Source organism: Leptinotarsa decemlineata, unplaced genomic scaffold, assembly GCF_025532065.1.
Source record: "Leptinotarsa decemlineata unplaced genomic scaffold, Ldec_3_MD MMD2_tig00000199_RagTag_RagTag, whole genome shotgun sequence".
Classification (NCBI taxonomy): Eukaryota; Metazoa; Arthropoda; class Insecta; order Coleoptera; family Chrysomelidae; genus Leptinotarsa; species Leptinotarsa decemlineata.
The window spans coordinates 16,129,632-16,147,587 of record NW_027412544.1 but is presented as its reverse complement, the minus strand read 5'-3'; the positions used below and the strand labels follow the sequence as shown (position 1 = coordinate 16,147,587).

At 35.0% G+C, this 17,956-nt stretch overlaps 1 protein-coding gene across 5 annotated transcripts in view; it reads right to left on the bottom strand.

Moving 5' to 3' along the window:
- LOC111506368 (ornithine aminotransferase, mitochondrial-like) overlaps positions 1–17,956 on the bottom strand; it is a 62,148-nt gene that overhangs the window by 37,664 nt on the left and 6,528 nt on the right. The window contains exon 1 of one of the 5 annotated variants that reach the window (XM_074173064.1): positions 4,179–4,307. The exons of 1 other annotated variant lie outside the window; for it this stretch is intronic. Coding sequence is in view for 1 of the 4 variants with exons in the window: in XM_074173059.1 (XP_074029160.1) it covers positions 4,088–4,102 (15 nt within the window). In the remaining 3 variants the exon portion in view is untranslated. Of the gene's footprint in view, positions 1–3,843; positions 4,308–17,956 lie in introns of those variants that run through there. 3 more of the 5 variants (XM_074173059.1, XM_074173062.1, XM_074173060.1) reach the window with 3 other exon arrangements.

Sequence of the window (17,956 nt, the reverse complement as noted above, 5' to 3'; positions counted from 1 at the left end):
GGGATCCTGAAAAAATTTGTACGACTGATTCCTGATTCTCGAGATAGCGAAGTGAGAGATTGAGAATTTTCCATTAGTCCAACGTGCCCTAAAACTGCAGTACAAATAGCTACATTGTTGACAACTCCTGAACGGTTATGCCACAAAAACAAAAACACCAATTGTAACTTCACCTGGTAAATAATCGTTATTGTATAATGAGACAAATACATAATGAAGAGAATATCGACTTCAAACTTAACTAGGCAAAATAAGACTTTTTTGAAATATACTTCACAAAAACACCTATAAAACCTAGGTAACAGATTGTAGAGAAGTTCATTCAGGGTGGTTCGTTTTCAACTCAAATAATTTTTAACTTCCAAACTATGAGCTTCAGACCATAATATATTCTACTTTAATGAAATCTGTTCATCATGGAACATCTGATAATATAAAACAATTGATCCATTGAAAAAATGGTGACATGCTCTGGGCGTGCAATAGGGAAAGTTACATAAAATGTGAATATGTCAAAATGTGTCCCCCTGTATACAATTTTTGAGGTATTTTTTAATTTTTCCTGAAAATCATTGTTCCAAAAGTTATTAAAGGTGGCTCGTTTTCAACTCAAATAATTTGTAGCTCTCGAACCATAAGCTTTAGACCATATGTTTTATACTTTGCTGAAATCTGGAGCATCTGATAATGTGAAACAAAATAGGGTGATCCATTCATAAAAAAAATAGTGACATGCTCTGGGGGTGCGATAGAGGAAGTAACATCAAATGTGAATATGTTGAAATGTGTCCCAGGAAAAATAAAAAAACACATCAAACATAGTATACAGGCAATGGTTGACGTGTTTTTTTATTTTTCCGGCAAATCATTGTACCAAAAGTTATTCAGGGTGACTTCTTTTGAATATAATGCAGGATATATAATAAAGTAAAATTAATGTTTTTTTCGGTATTTCTGAAAGTCTTGCTGATCATTATCAAATGAATTATTTTTTCATTACTACTCTGATATTCTCTCGAACGGAACCAATTATAACTCTCTATATTTCAGTTGGTATATTTTTTCGTTAACCAGCTCTCACTCTCCCACGAACGACAACCACCATAAGTTGAAACTTCACAAAATAAAAATCAACGAGGTCTAACCTTTCGAAGTTCGATTCCGAATACGGGTTGGACAATGTAGGCATTTGGCTCAAACCACCATTCCACATAACGATCGACTGAATGAGTAGAACGAACCACTCACCCTAACCAACTATCTAACTGATTCATATTTTCAATGCGATGGAATTGGCCGATACTTGATGAAAATCCATAACGTATTCAAATAACACTTCAATCTCACAATAAAGTGTTACTTGCTTATATTTTTCAATTGTTGAAACCAAAGCCCAAATACAACGCATTCGTAATACAATACCTACCTCTGTTTCGACCAGTCACAGGTCTCATCAGTGGTGCTAAACTGAACGACCAATGAATGATTGTTTGCACAATGTTTTTAAGAAACCCACCTGAATAGAAGTATCTAAGCATGGGCTTCTCCTCTTACAAAGACGCCATCTACGATTTTGACAAAAAAACGGTATCTTTCTATAACAAGTTCAGAATTCGACATCGACATCGAATGAGAAATCGCAGCATTTACTGCAAGGCAATTAGATAAAACCAAAGTTCAGAAACGGTCGATGTGAGAGCTTGGCTACGCAATCACCTCAGTGTCGAAAATTAAACCAAGTTCATCAGTACTTATGATGCAATGTTTGGAACCTTTGGTGTAGTAATGAATATAACTGGAGTTTCTTTCCCAATACCAAATCGTTATTTTTAACACCTCGACACGTGTTTCGATCACCAAGTGATCATCTTCTAGAGGAAGATTAAACTGTCTTTCTCTTTTAATCTTCCTCTAGAAGATGATCACTTGGTGATCGAAACACGTGTCGAGGTGTTAAAAATAACGATTTGGTGTTGGGACAGAAACTCCAGTAATATTCAAGTTCATCAGCCTTAAAGAAAAATGATCAAACGCCTTCTACCTCATGATAGTGGACAATGCAGAGAAGGGAATTCGAACTCCTGATGTATCCATAATATCCACAATCGACTTTATCCGAAGTCAATTTTTTTTGTTGAATGTTTAATTGTTGTTTGTTTTTTATTTTATTTAATTTTCATTTCATTTCAGGATTCTATTGTTCAATATAATTGTTATTTTCAGATATTCATTTTAATTTTATAGATTATTTCAGGAATTTAAAATCATTTTATATCATATCAGACAATGGAAGTCCAAACTAATGAAATTCAATAAACTCATTCTTCGAATCGATTTGGTGAAATAAAAAGCGAATGGCACAGTAAGTGACTTTTGCATTATGGACAACAAAAACCAATATTTCCACTCGATTTGGTAAAAAAACAAACGATATAGGTTAATAAAGTTTGGAAGAATTTTTCAAATTAACCCTTTCAATGTCCTTCATACGACCGAACAATGACTTTGAATAAAGATTATGAATAACAAAAACCTCATTATTCCAATCGATTTACTCGAACAAAAACCGAACGACAGAGCTCAATGAAGATATGAAGAATTTTTCGAATATTAGGTGGGCTAATATACAGATTAAAAATTGAAATATTAATAAAAGCTGAAAAAATTGAAAAATTCAAAATATTATTAACAATAATTGTTTGGTTGTTGTTGTATGTTATTTATTTGTAATTTCGGTTTTTGTTCAATAAAATTGTTATTTTCGGTTAATCTTTTTTGATTTTTTCAGGGTTATCAAATCAATTTATATTATATTAGACAATGGAAGTCCGAACTGATGAAATACACCACGAATTCATAGAAGAGTAGGTATATCAAGGATGTATCGTCAGCAAATAGTACACTGTGAGATGGCTTCATTTAGTTGTGAAAATCATTGACGTAAATAACGAACAAAAGAGGGCACAAAACCGATCCCTGCGGTACACCTAGGCCAATCGGCCTCAGCTCAGAAAATGTATTGTTATAAAAAACTCTCTGGAAACGATTATTCAGGCAAGTTTCAATCAAACCCAAAGGAGTACCTCTTACACCATAATATGACAGTTTTTCGAGTAAAATGCTGTGGGAAACACAGTCAAAGGCCTTTGACAGGTCCAATAGTGTGACCCCCACAACCTTCCCGGTCTCAAGTTCCTCAACTATGCCTCTGACAACACTCATAGTAGCATCGGTGGTAGAGCAGTTTTCGCGAAAACCAAATTGATAACTGCAAAAAAAATTGTTGATTTCGAAATATTTGGTGAGTCTTTTCTCAATTAATTTTTGAAAAGATACTTATAATAGAAATAGGCCTGTAGTTATCGACAATCTGTTACCTTTCTTGTGGAGAGGTATCACTTTTGAATATTTAAAGATTTTAGGAAAATTACCTGATTTAAAGATTAGATTTATAAAATTGGTAAATGGGACAAGAATAATATCCTGAGTTTCCTTAATAATTTGACTATTTATTCCATTGATATCCGGACAAGCTGAATTTTTCAAAGAGTAATGATTTTTTGTACTTCATCACATGTAACAGGAGAATCAAGAGCTAGGAGAGGGAAAATTTCTAAAGTTCACCAATTCAGAGATAGGCAGATTAGGTAGAGATTTTACGATATTGGCGGCCATACTTGAGAAAAAATTATTAAAGTCATTTTCAGTTAATTTCTCTGAGAAACACCTTTGTTTAGTCTTAGCTCATTGGTAAAATAAATTATCAATACGATAAGTTAGGTGCTGATGAAAAGCACATTTTTTCCAAAAATCATTAATAAAATTGTGTAAAGTTTTCATTACCTTTTTTGTTTTTTTTCAGATTGTGGAAGTGAAAATCCGCAAAATGGTCAATGAAAAACACTAATCCCTTATACAAAAATTACTCTTGTTCGATAAAGTAAATTTTTTTCTTACGTTTTGGTTTTGAGTCAAAAACTACCACATTCACAGACTTTCAATGTGGTGGAGGCGACACTCATAAACAAACATCACACTACCTGCTAAGGCTAAGCTAACGTAAAATGAATCGAAGCCATGCACTAACCCGTTCACTGCACATCGACGTTCTGTACAATTAAACGAGTAGGAATCGTAAAAAATAAAAAAACATGTTTTCTATTGGTATACTTCCTCACATTTGGCCTGGTTGGTCGCTGACGCTTACTAAAACTTGTGTAGATGACATATTTTGTTTTTAAAGCGCAGTTATGAATAATGCAGCCAATTATTCCTGGTCGACCTTCTCTGTAGTTAGTTTTTGTATGTTAATGGTCATGAATGCATTTATCATGAGGTGTCAGACAGGGGCGGATCTAGAATTTATTTTAGGGCTGTAAAAAGATGTAGTAACAAAAATATCAATTATATCATTACAATCAATTTCTTGAACTAGTTGAGCTTCAATAGATAGTAATGCAAGAGCATTGAGTCTATTTTGACCAGTACTTGCACGTAAAAATGTTTTTTTAATCTATTCAAAGTAGAAAAATATTTTCCTCCTGAACGATTTGTAGCGGGCAGTGTATATCACTTAGGCCATCACCATTCACCGGTAAGTTCATTTTCAGTATTTTCATCAATCTTGCGAATTTTATTATTCGACCTTGATAATTAAGGAAGATACGGGGGTGGTTCCATGAAAAGTGAGACACAGTGTATATGTATATATACATAGTATAACATAATATAATAATATGATATACATAATATAACAGCACCAATGAAATATGGGGTACCGCAGGGCTCTGTGCTGGGGCCCCTCTAATTTATCATTTATATAAATGACTTATTTTATCATTTAGTTGATCCAACCTGTATCATGTTCGCAGATGACGCCACTATCGTTCATCAAAATATAAACCAGAAAATAATAAATGAAGCTAATGAAAAAAAAGCTAAATGTTGGTTTGCAGCAAACAGTTTGAAACTCAACGCTAGCAAAACAAATCATATGACATTTTCTTCACAGGCAAGAAGTACCAATGAACCTACAAAACTTTTAGGAATTTTTCTAGATCCCTCTCTGAATTGGACGTTTCACATCGAGAGGCTCTGCTCTAAACTTTCAAGCTCCATTTTTATTCTGAGACAACTGAAAAATATAATAAGTTCTGTCACACTAATGAATATCTACTATGCTTTTTTTTCACTCTCATATTTTCTATGGAGTAAATTTATGGGGTAATGCACCGACTCTGTCAAAGTAGTATTTAGGCTTCAAAAAAAGCCATCCGAATTATTGCTACTGTTGCCTTCAGAGACCATTGTAAACCTTTATTCCAGAAATTCAAAGTCATGACACTACCTGCTCTTTATATTTTTCACCAAGTAATAGAAATCCATAGTAGAAAAAATAAACTGGGTATAAATTCAAACTTTCATGAATATAACGCCCGCGGTGCTGGGCATCTCAGACCACAGAGATTTAGATTAAATAAATCTGCTAATAATTATCTAGATATTGCTCCCTACAATACATTACCATCCAGTTGGAAGATTCGAGATATGAGTTGCTTAAAAAAAAAATTAAAAAGATTTCTTTCAGAAAATGGGTTCTATTCAATTCGTGAGTATATGAACACACCTGTCAGCGATACGCGTAGTTGTAGTAATACCTGAAATAGTAGGAGTACTACTATTTCAGGTATTACTATATGTATTGTGTGTATGTACATTTATACAGTGTGTCTCACTTCTCATGGAAACACCCCCGTATCTTCCGTAATATTCGAGGTAGAACGATGAAACTCTCTGGACTGATGGAAATGCTCAAAGTGCACCTACCACCTGAATGGGGTTGGCCAAAGTGATATACACTGTCCGCCACTCGCGATGGAACACCCCATTTTCACGGTAAAACATATTAGGGGGCAAAATAGGCTCAAAATTCCTTCAGATTCGTGATCAGGACTACCAACTTACTACGATTACACTTTTTTCCTGAAAAAATTTCAGTCCTGGAAAATCCGAATTTGTCTCAAAAATAGAAAATAACAATTTTTTTATTTTGGCAACGGTAATCTATTTTTTGTCTATTAAGGATAACTTCACCAAAGGAAAAAAATGCCAGGATTTTAGTTAAATAATTATAGGGATTTTTATATCAACTTTCAATTCAGAAAAAGTTATCAATTAACAAATTTATAATTAACGTTAAAATTGGGATAAAAATTTTTTGACAGCAGATTATTGTTTATTGATGTATCCCAACATTACATGAATTTTTTCATTCCTTAATATTTACATTTAATATGTTTAAATAATTTTTTTTGTTTTTATGTCAGAGTGACGAAAGGCGCGCGGAAGCCAGACTACCCGCTTTTGGCTCTATTTTCAGGGCTCTCTCAAAATTATAAATAATCGAGATACTGTTTCGGGAGTCGGGACTTTTTTTACGCAAATTCATTGTTCTTTTCAAATCTTTTTTCAAATTTCCAAAATTTTGAAAATTTTCCGAGATATTAAGAAGAATCTAAAGCCCCATTTTTTTTCACTTAATTGTTTATAACTTTTGTAATTATTATCGGCGCGTTTTCGGACCTTTCCTCAAACTTTCTGGGCAAAAATAGGAATCGAATGACACCTTGGTCGTAATTTTTGGACAGGGCTGAAAAATGTTACAAAAAAAAAGTACATGTGAACTAGACTAAAAAGGATCAAGAAACTTGCGTCGACCCGTAACTTCTCAAGACAACCAGATTAATGTCTTAGCATATTTTCACGCATTTCCTGAGTCATTGATAAGAAGTGTTAAAGAACATTTGGGTATAAAATATTCATCGTTTCAAAGAATCTTGCGAAGACATTTAACGCATGAGAATACATTCACCAAAATTCAATCAATGAAGCCTTAAGACACCTAACAGAGAGTTGAATTTTGTGAAATGTTAATGCGCATTCAAGAATATTCATTTTTTAAATAAAATTCATTGGACTGATGAATCAAAAATTTCCGAAATTTCCAATAGAAAAATCGTCATTATTGCTTCAGTGAAAATCTTCAGTCACAAAAGAAACCGGATTTCAAGAAAAATTTTGTTTTGATGTTTCCTACAAGTTAATGGACAATAAATTGAGGTACGCGATATACAAGGAATCATTAACATTCAGAAGATACCTGAATATTTTGAAAAATACTGAAGAGGTATTTGTCGATAATTTGTCACTCGAAGAATATCGAAAATGTTGGTACCAACTAGACGGAGCTCTCCACATTGTACAAGAGAAGTGAGCACAGAACTGCAAAGACTTTTTGACGTTCGGTGGATAAGGCGCTGGGGACCATGGAATTGTTAGTGAGATCACCCGATTTCAATCCATTAGATTTTTGTCTGTGGGGAATGTTTAAAGAAAATGTTTACAAATCACCCGTGCGTACGAGAGCTGAATTGTTAGAAAAGATTTCAAGATTTGGATCCCAATGAGATCAGTTCCGCCACGACGAAAGCAGTCAATACCCGCATTTTGAAGTGCTTGGAAGTGAACAACCAGCGATTCGAACATATTTTGAAATACTCCACATGATTGTTTTACTTTATTATAACTATTTATATCAATATTTCCACTCTTTCAAGTTTTTTCGTGTTTTTTAAATTCACCAAAACATATTGAAATCGTTCTAAACTCACTCACAACTACATGTTCTGCTGATAATTTGATCATACTGTCCGAAAATAATAAACAAATTCATAAGAACTTCGTTTGAATAGTTTTGTCCCATCGTTTTGAACGCCACAACTTCTGAAGTGTCGAAAATGTCAATATTATTAGTTTAGTAATCATCTCCTGCTTACAAAATACCGAATGAGAATACCATTCTGAAGAGACATTTTCACAAATAAACTGTCATAAGTTCGAAACTTCACTACTTAGGTATACGCATGATATACGCAGAAAGAGAGCAAATTTCAACAGCTTTCTGAATTTGTAATAATACTGACTTTCAGTCACTTTTTCAAGCAAATCAAAAAACTGTATTTTCAACCACCCTGTATTGAAACCAAATTTCGGTATTATATTATTCCTTAACTAAAAGATATCAGCAAAATCTACAATGTATGAACATCTTCAAGAATCAAAACACAAGATAAGTAAAGAAAACCTCAAAATCCTACACATATGTAATAAATTTGTTGAAAGCCATGGAAATTGACAAACCAAATCAAAAACTGAAATATATACCCCTAAACGGGCAACTCGATTTATGTAGGTCTCCACTCTCGAATTTATAAATTTAACAACCCTATAATCTTTGTTACGATACAATTTTGCTTTGTTATAAATTAAACAATTTATTTATACTTTTAATAATCGGTTAGTTTATTCATTTCCACATGCGAATTTATGTATATTTAAAACCTTTCTAACCCGCCTATGACACCGACTAGGTCGGTAAATAGGTTGTGTTCTTTTTTTTCTCACACCCAAGGACATAAGGATAAGGACGGAAATTTTGGCGAAAAGATATTTTTCGATCGTGAATTGCTGAATGAACTGATTGCCTGGTTGAATTATTTCGCTCGTTAACTACCTAGAAGGGATTTTCGAATTTTCAGCCAACTGTGGTTCCTTTTTGATATTGTGAAGTTTGGAGTATTTTGGGACAATATTGGAAACCACCGCTGCAAAAGCAGGATTTTTATAAAAAGGGCAAATAGTCAGTATTTTCTCTCAATTCTCAGAGGACGATCTTTGTCTGTTTTGTGTTGGAAACACCCTCGATTATTAGGAGGGTGTTAGAATATTCCTAAGAAAGGCGTATTTGCATCAGCTTGAATTTGGGAAATTGAAATCGATTGCCAGATCAGTCTTTTGAAGAAGTTTCCTGATCGTTACCGTTACTAATAATTACCACTGGGAATATTAACAGATTCCTACTACATCCGTATCCACCGATACTGCCGGATCAGTATTCATTCCCTGGCAGCTTACGAAAAAAGAGCACCCGAAAAGCAGCTAAGTTTAGACTAAGTTATTTGAATAAAGAACCCGGTGTTTATTTATTTCCTATAATAAAATGTACAAGTTACCTCATTGAGAGGAGTGGTGTAAGCTTTTACGTGACGTCACATATTAGCACATATTAGCGAATGTATTATGATAGTGGTAATCTAGCAATTGAAGTGAGTAATCGGCATACAGAGGGGTCACTGTATTTCTTTTTTTTTATTATTGTAATAAACTTCCTTAGTCATTGCAAATAGAATTATTACTTTTATGAGAAGTTAAATATTTCAATAGTGGGCTTCCCCAATAACTGGGCAGTTTTCCGATTTTTAACTGGCCAACAAAAATTGGTGGCGCTTCCCCATTTAGTTAAAAATCATTGTTTTTCTTTTTTTAATTAGTTGCACCCACGACTTTGTGCAAACCACTGACCTAGTCGGGCATGTTAGTGGTGTTTTTGATTTTCGGCAACCCTATTGTAAATTTAATTATCTTGTTCAAAAACATCGCGTAGCAAATTGGCGCTCAACTTCAAGGGCCCTAGAAAGACGATAATTTTATTCGGTTGAATGTTCATAGTTTAAACAAAAAAAAATCTGTTTATCTTAGCAAATGAATACAAAATGCTGGTATAATTAAGTATCATGCATCCACAATAATAAACATTTTCAGTGTTTCGAGCTCATTTCTCGGGAATATAAATTGAAACAATTCCAATTTCTTTTTAAGGCTGTGCTGATGCGTTTTTGTTAGGTACCGTTTTTTTTTGTTGGTTCTGTTCGGAAATATTTGAACCGATATTGGAATAGTTTATCGATATTCGAATTTTTGTTTTGCTATTCACTATCGTTGCGAATGTTTTTATGTAGCAGTTAGAAGGTCCGACTCGCTTTTTTTTTTTTCTCTTTTCTTTGCTGGTGGCACTGCATACGAATTTTTATTTTGCATCATTCCATGCAGTGTCTATTATTAAATTTGAGGTATAAGACGGAAGTTTGAAGTTGCATAAACACATTATCAATTTACAATTTGAAACGTCGCGTCGCTTATCGACGCTAAGCGTATTTTTTTTTCTTAATTTTGATTGTTTCTGTCATAATTGAGTTTTTTTAATTAGTGTAAGATATTACAAATGCATGAATAGTAGTTTTTATTGAGCTTTCAGTTATCTTTTGTATTTTATAATATTTCTCATGGTCAATATGGCAACCACGAAACTTAAAATGGACATTTGTCGTCTCACAAAAGATGAACTCATTTATGAACTGAATGTTAGAGGTCTAGGTGAGGGTGGTAGTTTAACCGTTACGGATCTTCGGAAAGCTCTTCGTAATGCATTGGCTTTAGAAACAACTTCGTTGGCAATCAAAAACCCTGCTTATCCTTATCAATTTGCACAGGACTCAACTGCTGTATTATCTGGTATTGATACTGTTAAAACATCTCTTGGTGACTTTTCGGGAACAGAGAAAGACAATAAATATAAAAGTATTATATCAAGAATTGCTCATCTTTTAGGTCGTGTTAATAGAAGTAATCCACAAAATGATGCTGAAAAGACATGTAAATCTGATTATCGTGTTCAATTGTTATTATTATTTGATGAATTGAACCAAAAGGTTAAACAAGGAAAAGGTAACAGAGACTCGGTTGTTTTCGATATATCCATTTTACGACAATCCTTGAATCCTATAGCCCATAGTTCTTCTGGTGCTGAATCCAGTGATTCAGCTAGTGATTCAGAAGCAGCTGTCAGTATTAAGCCAGTACCTGTTCGTGACTGGGGTCTAAAGTTCACAGGAAAACCAGGTTCCATTTCAATTTGCACCTTTATAGAGCAAGTTGAGGAAAAAAGGAAATCCAGAGGCATCTCTCGTTCTGTTTTGTTCAGGGATGCTGTGGATCTGTTTGAGGGTGATGCTTACGTCTGGTATAATTTAGTGAAGTCCTGGGCATCGGATTGGGAATCCTTGGTAGAGTTAATGCGTCAACAATTTTTACCTCCAAACTTTGATAGGGATTTGTTTGACGATATCAAGCGTAGGACTCAAGGACCAAAGGAAAGTATTGAAATGTACGTGGCTAGTATGAAAAGTCTTTTTAACAAGATGCGAAATCCTGTTGCAGAAGAAGTTCAGTTGTCAATGATATTGGAACGTGTTGATCCTTATTATCAACCTTTTTTGGCCTTTCAAGAGATCACATCCATTGTTGATTTATTGAAGATTTGCCGCGTATTGGATGAGAAGCGGGATATAGCCAAATCTTATATACCCCCGCCTCCTCGAAATAAATCTTTGATACCCGAATTAGCTTATGTGGAAGCATCCGTAGCCAGTACCACTAACCACGTTTCAGAAATATCTCCAATATCTACAACTAGGAGCTGCTACAACTGTGGACAAAGTGGACATAACTTCCGTGGTTGCTTGACTCCTCGTAAGAAATTTTGTTACCGCTGTGGTGCACCAGATGTTACTTCGCGTGAGTGTCGTTGTTGTTCTCGTTCTGCAGGTAGGCAGATGAGAAGTTCGGAGAGATACAGACATCGACAAGATACTGTACAGAACTCCAACCGGGTTCATTCGGGAAACGGATCGGGGAGGAGCTAAGTGGTCGAGAAGTTTTTCCCCTTTTGAATGAATCGACCTCTTCCCATTTGAGTGATAAAAATCAAATAATATTGGATTATGTACTGTCACACGTCAGTGGTGATGAACGACCCTACCTGGAAGTTTCCGTGATGGGATTTCCAGTGATAGGACTTTTAGATTCAGGTGCTTCTCGAACGTTGGTTGGATCAAGTGGTTTTGAGCTACTGAAACAACTTGGATTCAAATTGCAAAATTCGTTGAACGAATGTAAAGTCGCTAATGGCCAAATATGTCATAGTATAGGGTACGTCACCACTCCTTTATGTTTGATGGACAAAATATGTGTTATTGATATTTGGGTGATTCCCGAGCTACCTCAAAAATTGATTCTGGGGATTGACTTCTGGAAGTCCATGAATATTGTTCCGGATTTGAGACAAAATGTTTGGTATTTTTGCAAGGATTTTCCCGATAAAATTCAAGTTAGCAGTATTCAGGATGAATCCTTGTTGAGTCTCCAACAGAAAGACGTACTGAATTCCTTGATCGAAGAAAAGAAAAAAATTATGGGAACTTGCCTGGGTAGGACTCATCTTGTATCTCATACAATTGAACTGGTTAGTAATGCCAAACCCATTAAGCAGAGATACTATCAGGTATCTCCGCCTAAACAAAAAGTGATCGATGATGAGATTCAGAAGATGCTTCAAAACGATATTATTGAGCCTTGTAAAAGTCCGTGGTCTTCTCCTGTTTGCCTGATAAGAAAAAAGGATGGATCGTACCGCTTTTGTGTAGATTATCGTCAACTCAATGCGGTTACAGTCAAAGACGCATATCCCCTACCCTACATATCATCTATTCTGGATCAGTTACGTGACGCGAAATACTTAAGCTCGTTAGATATAAAAAGCGCTTACTGGCAGGTACCTATAGCCGAATCATGTAGAGATTTAACGGCATTTACGGTCCCTGGTGGCTTGTATCGTTTCAAAGTCATGCCCTTCGGTCTGACTAATGCTCCTGCTACTTGGCAAAGGCTAATAGATTCTATCTTAGGACCAGATTTACAACCTTACGTTTTTGTATATCTTGATGATATCATAGTGGTATCTCAGGACTTTGAATCACATATCGACATTCTGATAAAAATTTTTGATAGACTACATACATCAGGGTTGATTGTTAGTTTCGAAAAATGTTACTTTTGCCGCTCTGAACTGAGATATTTGGGTTACATTGTGGATCAGTTTGGATTGAGACCTGATCCTTCGAAAGTTGAAGCCATGTTGAATATTCCGGTACCAAATAATGCCAAACAAATTCGACAGTTTGTAGGCACCGCTTCGTGGTACCGTCGATTTGTCCCACAGTTCTCCACTATTGTTGCACCTTTAACTAATCTCACAAAGAAAAATATACCTTTTCGTTGGACAGAGGAATGTGAGAAATCTTTTAAATATCTTAAGAAATGTTTGGTTAGTGCTCCTATCCTCACATGTCCAGATTTTCAGAAAACGTTTTATTTGCAAACTGATTCGTCAGCATTTGGAATTGGTGCTGTGCTCAGTCAATATTTTGAGGAAGGAGAGAAAGTAATCTGCTACCTTTCCAGATCGCTAACTCATCAGGAGCGAAAATATAGTGCAACCGAAAGAGAATGTATTGCGGTTATTTGGGCAGTAGAAAAACTGAGACATTATTTGGAGGGATTCCATTTCAAAATAATCACTGATTGTCACTCTTTGAAGTGGTTACATAATCTGAAAGATCCTCAAGGTCGTCTAGAACGTTGGGCTTTACGACTACAACCTTATGATTATGAAATTATTCACAGAAAGGGATCAGAACATATTGTTCCTGATTTTTTGTCTCGATCTGTTAATCTTTTAACGGAGTCTGTAGAAGTAGGCGTGACCAGAATGCCAGAAAATGACTATTCATTTTCATCTTCCGATCGATGGTATCTGAAACTACGTGATAATATCACAAATTACCCGTTTCGTTATCCTTCGTATAGAGTTGATGACCAGCTTAGATTATTCAAACATGTTCGTCTAAAATATCCTGAGATATCGGAGCCGTCCGATGAATGGCGATTAGTAGTTCCAAAGGAGAAAAGGCGAGATATTATTTCCCGTTTTCATGACGACCCCACCGCAGGACATGCAGGCATTTTCAAAACTGTAGCACGAATAGCCAACCAATATTACTGGCCAAAACTGAGAGCTGACGTGACTCGCTATATAAAACATTGTCATGTTTGTAACGTTACCAAACCTGACCAAAATAAAGCAATTGGTTTAATGCTAAGTAAAACTCCCACTGCCTCTCGACCTTGGCAGCTCGTCAGTGCTGACCTAATGGGACCATTACCTAAAACGTGCAAAGGTTACCGTTTTATTCTTGCTGTATGTGATTCATTCAGTAAGTTTGTTCTTCTATTTCCTTTACGAACCGCAACTGCGAGTACTGTGACTCAGATCATTGAAGACAATGTCTTGTTGATGTTTGGTTCTCCGAAAACTTTGATAGTTGATAATGGAGTACAGTTTCGGAGTAAACTATTTAGAGATCTTTCCATGAAATATAATTTTGATATTTCCTATAACGCAAATTATCATCCACAGACTAATCCAACTGAACGGGTTAATCGCGTTATTAAATCCATGCTCACTGCCTATGTTTCTAAAAATCATCGGCTATGGGATCAGTATCCTCCAAAAATTGCTTACGCTATCAGGTCTTCAAAACATGAGGTGACGCAGTACACTCCCAATTTTGTTAATTTTGGACGTGAAGTCATATTGGACGGTAAATCTGCAACCTACAATCCTATCGATTCTTTATATCCTCAACATTCAATCAATGATAAAATTCAGGCATTTTCGCGTATTTATAAGGACGTACAAGCACATTTGGAAAAAGCTTTTAAACGATCAAAACGTCAGTACGATTTACGTCGTCGTCCAGACAAGTTCACAGTAGGACAATTAGTATATCGAAAGAATTATGCACTATCTGACGCTACCAAATATTTCACTTCCAAACTAGCCGAAAAGTATGTTGGACCTATGACTATTTCAAGAATAGTATCGCCATGGACTTACGAAATTAAAGATTCCGAAGGTAAAACCTCTATTTGGCATGGGAAGGATTTAAAATCTCATCCTCCGGAAGACTCAGATGGAATATGAAATAATAGTCGTTTACGAGGTGTCAAGATATCATTACTGCGTGTAGTTACTTTATTCTTATTAATACTTTTTTTTTTCTCTTCTAGTCGTTATTTCCTTCCTTCTGTAGTTTATGTGGAGAAAATTATCTCTATGAAATTTTCTCAAGGGAGTAAAGGGGGGATTGTTACGATACAATTTTGCTTTGTTATAAATTAAACAATTTATTTATACTTTTAATAATCGGTTAGTTTATTCATTTCCACATGCGAATTTATGTATATTTAAAACCTTTCTAACCCGCCTATGACACCGACTAGGTCGGTAAATAGGTTGTGTTCCTTTTTTTCTCACACCCAAGGACATAAGGATAAGGACGGAAATTTTGGCGAAAAGATATTTTTCGATCGTGAATTGCTGAATGAACTGATTGCCTGGTTGAATTATTTCGCTCGTTAACTACCTAGAAGGGATTTTCGAATTTTCAGCCAACTGTGGTTCCTTTTTGATATTGTGAAGTTTGGAGTATTTTGGGACAATATTGGAAACCACCGCTGCAAAAGCAGGATTTTTATAAAAAGGGCAAATAGTCAGTATTTTCTCTCAATTCTCAGAGGACGATCTTTGTCTGTTTTGTGTTGGAAACACCCTCGATTATTAGGAGGGTGTTAGAATATTCCTAAGAAAGGCGTATTTGCATCAGCTTGAATTTGGGAAATTGAAATCGATTGCCAGATCAGTCTCTTGAAGAAGTTTCCTGATCGTTACCGTTACTAATAATTACCACTGGGAATATTAACAGATTCCTACTACATCCGTATCCACCGATACTGCCGGATCAGTATTCATTCCCTGGCAGCTTACGAAAAAGGAGCACCCGAAAAGCAGCTAAGTTTAGACTAAGTTATTTGAATAAAGAACCCGGTGTTTATTTATTTCCTATAATAAAATGTACAAGTTACCTCATTGAGAGGAGTGGTGTAAGCTTTTACGTGACGTCACATATTAGCACATATTAGCGAATGTATTATGATAGTGGTAATCTAGCAATTGAAGTGAGTAATCGGCATACAGAGGGGTCACTGTATTTCTTTTTTTTTATTATTGTAATAAACTTCCTTAGTCATTGCAAATAGAATTATTACTTTTATGAGAAGTTAAATATTTCAATAGTGGGCTTCCCCAATAACTGGGCAGTTTTCCGATTTTTAACTGGCCAACAAAAATTGGTGGCGCTTCCCCATTTAGTTGAAAATCATTGTTTTTCTTTTTTTAATTAGTTGCACCCACGACTTTGTGCAAACCACTGACCTAGTCGGGCATGTTAGTGGTGTTTTTGATTTTCGGCAACCCTATTGTAAATTTAATTATCTTGTTCAAAAACATCGCGTAGCATCTTCATTGTTGAATTTTAAAGTTGACACCCTGGTTCGTTTAACTACCTGTCCTTCTATCTTACCTGAAAACTCTCGATATAGGTAACCGAGTTTTCAAATTTCACATTCTAGTTTTATACTTGATAATGATAAATAAAAATAACTAGTTGTTATTAGACAAAAGTGTTTTTATTCATTTCATTAAAGAGATTATCTTCTCCTAAATTGATGATTAATACATAGGGTAAGTAAAGGCGATGACATATCTACTCACGAAATCACCATATTATCGATAGAAGAATCAATCAGTGAATTTCAAACTTTAACGAGACTTTCCAAGGTGGTCCGTTGTAAAGCCTAACTTCAACATCGACCTGAACAAAATTAGCCCTCAATCTTCTACTGAAGAATCCACTGCAAGGCAATTATTTGAAATCACAGGTCAAAAATCGAAGCTTTCGTGATCCAACACCAGACAAGACAACACCTGCCAAAAGTTTCATCAGTGGTGCCAGGCTATTGCATTGTTGGACTCAAAGCACAAGTCTGATTCATCAAATGTGATGGCATCTCCTTATATGAAAAAGACATCTTTGGAATCGAAAGTAGAATCAGTTCACGAATATCAGGGGGAAACGTAGTACTCTGTACTTTTTCAGTTGAGTTTAGCTATGTATTCGTGGTTCAGTCCAGCATCACTAATGAAACCTATAGCGGGCTGAAACAGCGCTGTGTGGTGTTAGATCACTCTTTAGGTTCTGGTTTCATCTCGTTGGCTTGCAGTGAACGCTGCAGTTGAAGTCAGAGGACGAATTTCGTTCGGTGGTCGATGTAGAAGCTGGACTTGTTGCATATTGCATGATTGTTGTCTATTATTAGCGTCTCCGCTATTAGTAAAAACAATTAAATTTTGGTAATGTTTGATAACTAAAATTCCTCTAAAAAATATTAAAGGACGTAAAGTTTGTCGTATATATATATATATATATATATATATATATATATATATATATATATATATATATATATATATATATATATATATATATATATATATATATATAGGGTCCTGCAACAGTGGCGCGGTGTTCCATATCTCTATATAGGAAGCAGATAGGAATCTAATTTTCTATAATATTACCTTATTGCTCGAGCTCGACAAAATAAAAATATTGGCGGTCACACAGGGTGTTCGATTTTCTCTGGGCGGATCCCAACTGTGTCTTTTTAAATGGCAACCTATATTTTTTATCGCTTTTTCGGTTTCTTCATAGAAAATAAAATAAACTTTATGTATATCTGCACTCCGAAAATATTGACGGTTTTCGAGATATCTAGCATGACAGGTTTTTTTTTCCAATATTCGTCACTCAGAATATTTGAAATTATAAAGTGGTGCCAAGTCCAGTTGAAATTTTTTTTTGGTCGAATATTCTACATTGGTAACTCTCTCAAACGATATATCTGAAATCGACCTGTGATATACAGGGTATGAAAAACCGCTTGCCAAATATTGTAAATGAAAATTTGCAAAATCTTCCTTAGATTAAATGGAACACCCTGTATATTATTGATCCATAAGAAGCGCCAACGAAACTTCTACAAATTTCATTAAGTATTCCCTATGGCTAAGTTCAATAGTTTTTCTTAAATGAGCATTTCTTTCGAAAAATGGTCATTTTTTCAAAGCGAAATCCATTTGACGACTGATAAGAATATACAAAAAATACCCTTTCCTTAAAATATCGCCCATTCCTAAAATTACCTGTTGCTAGATAAACAAGTTGCGAATTACACCACAAAATGGACGTTCTTGAATAGT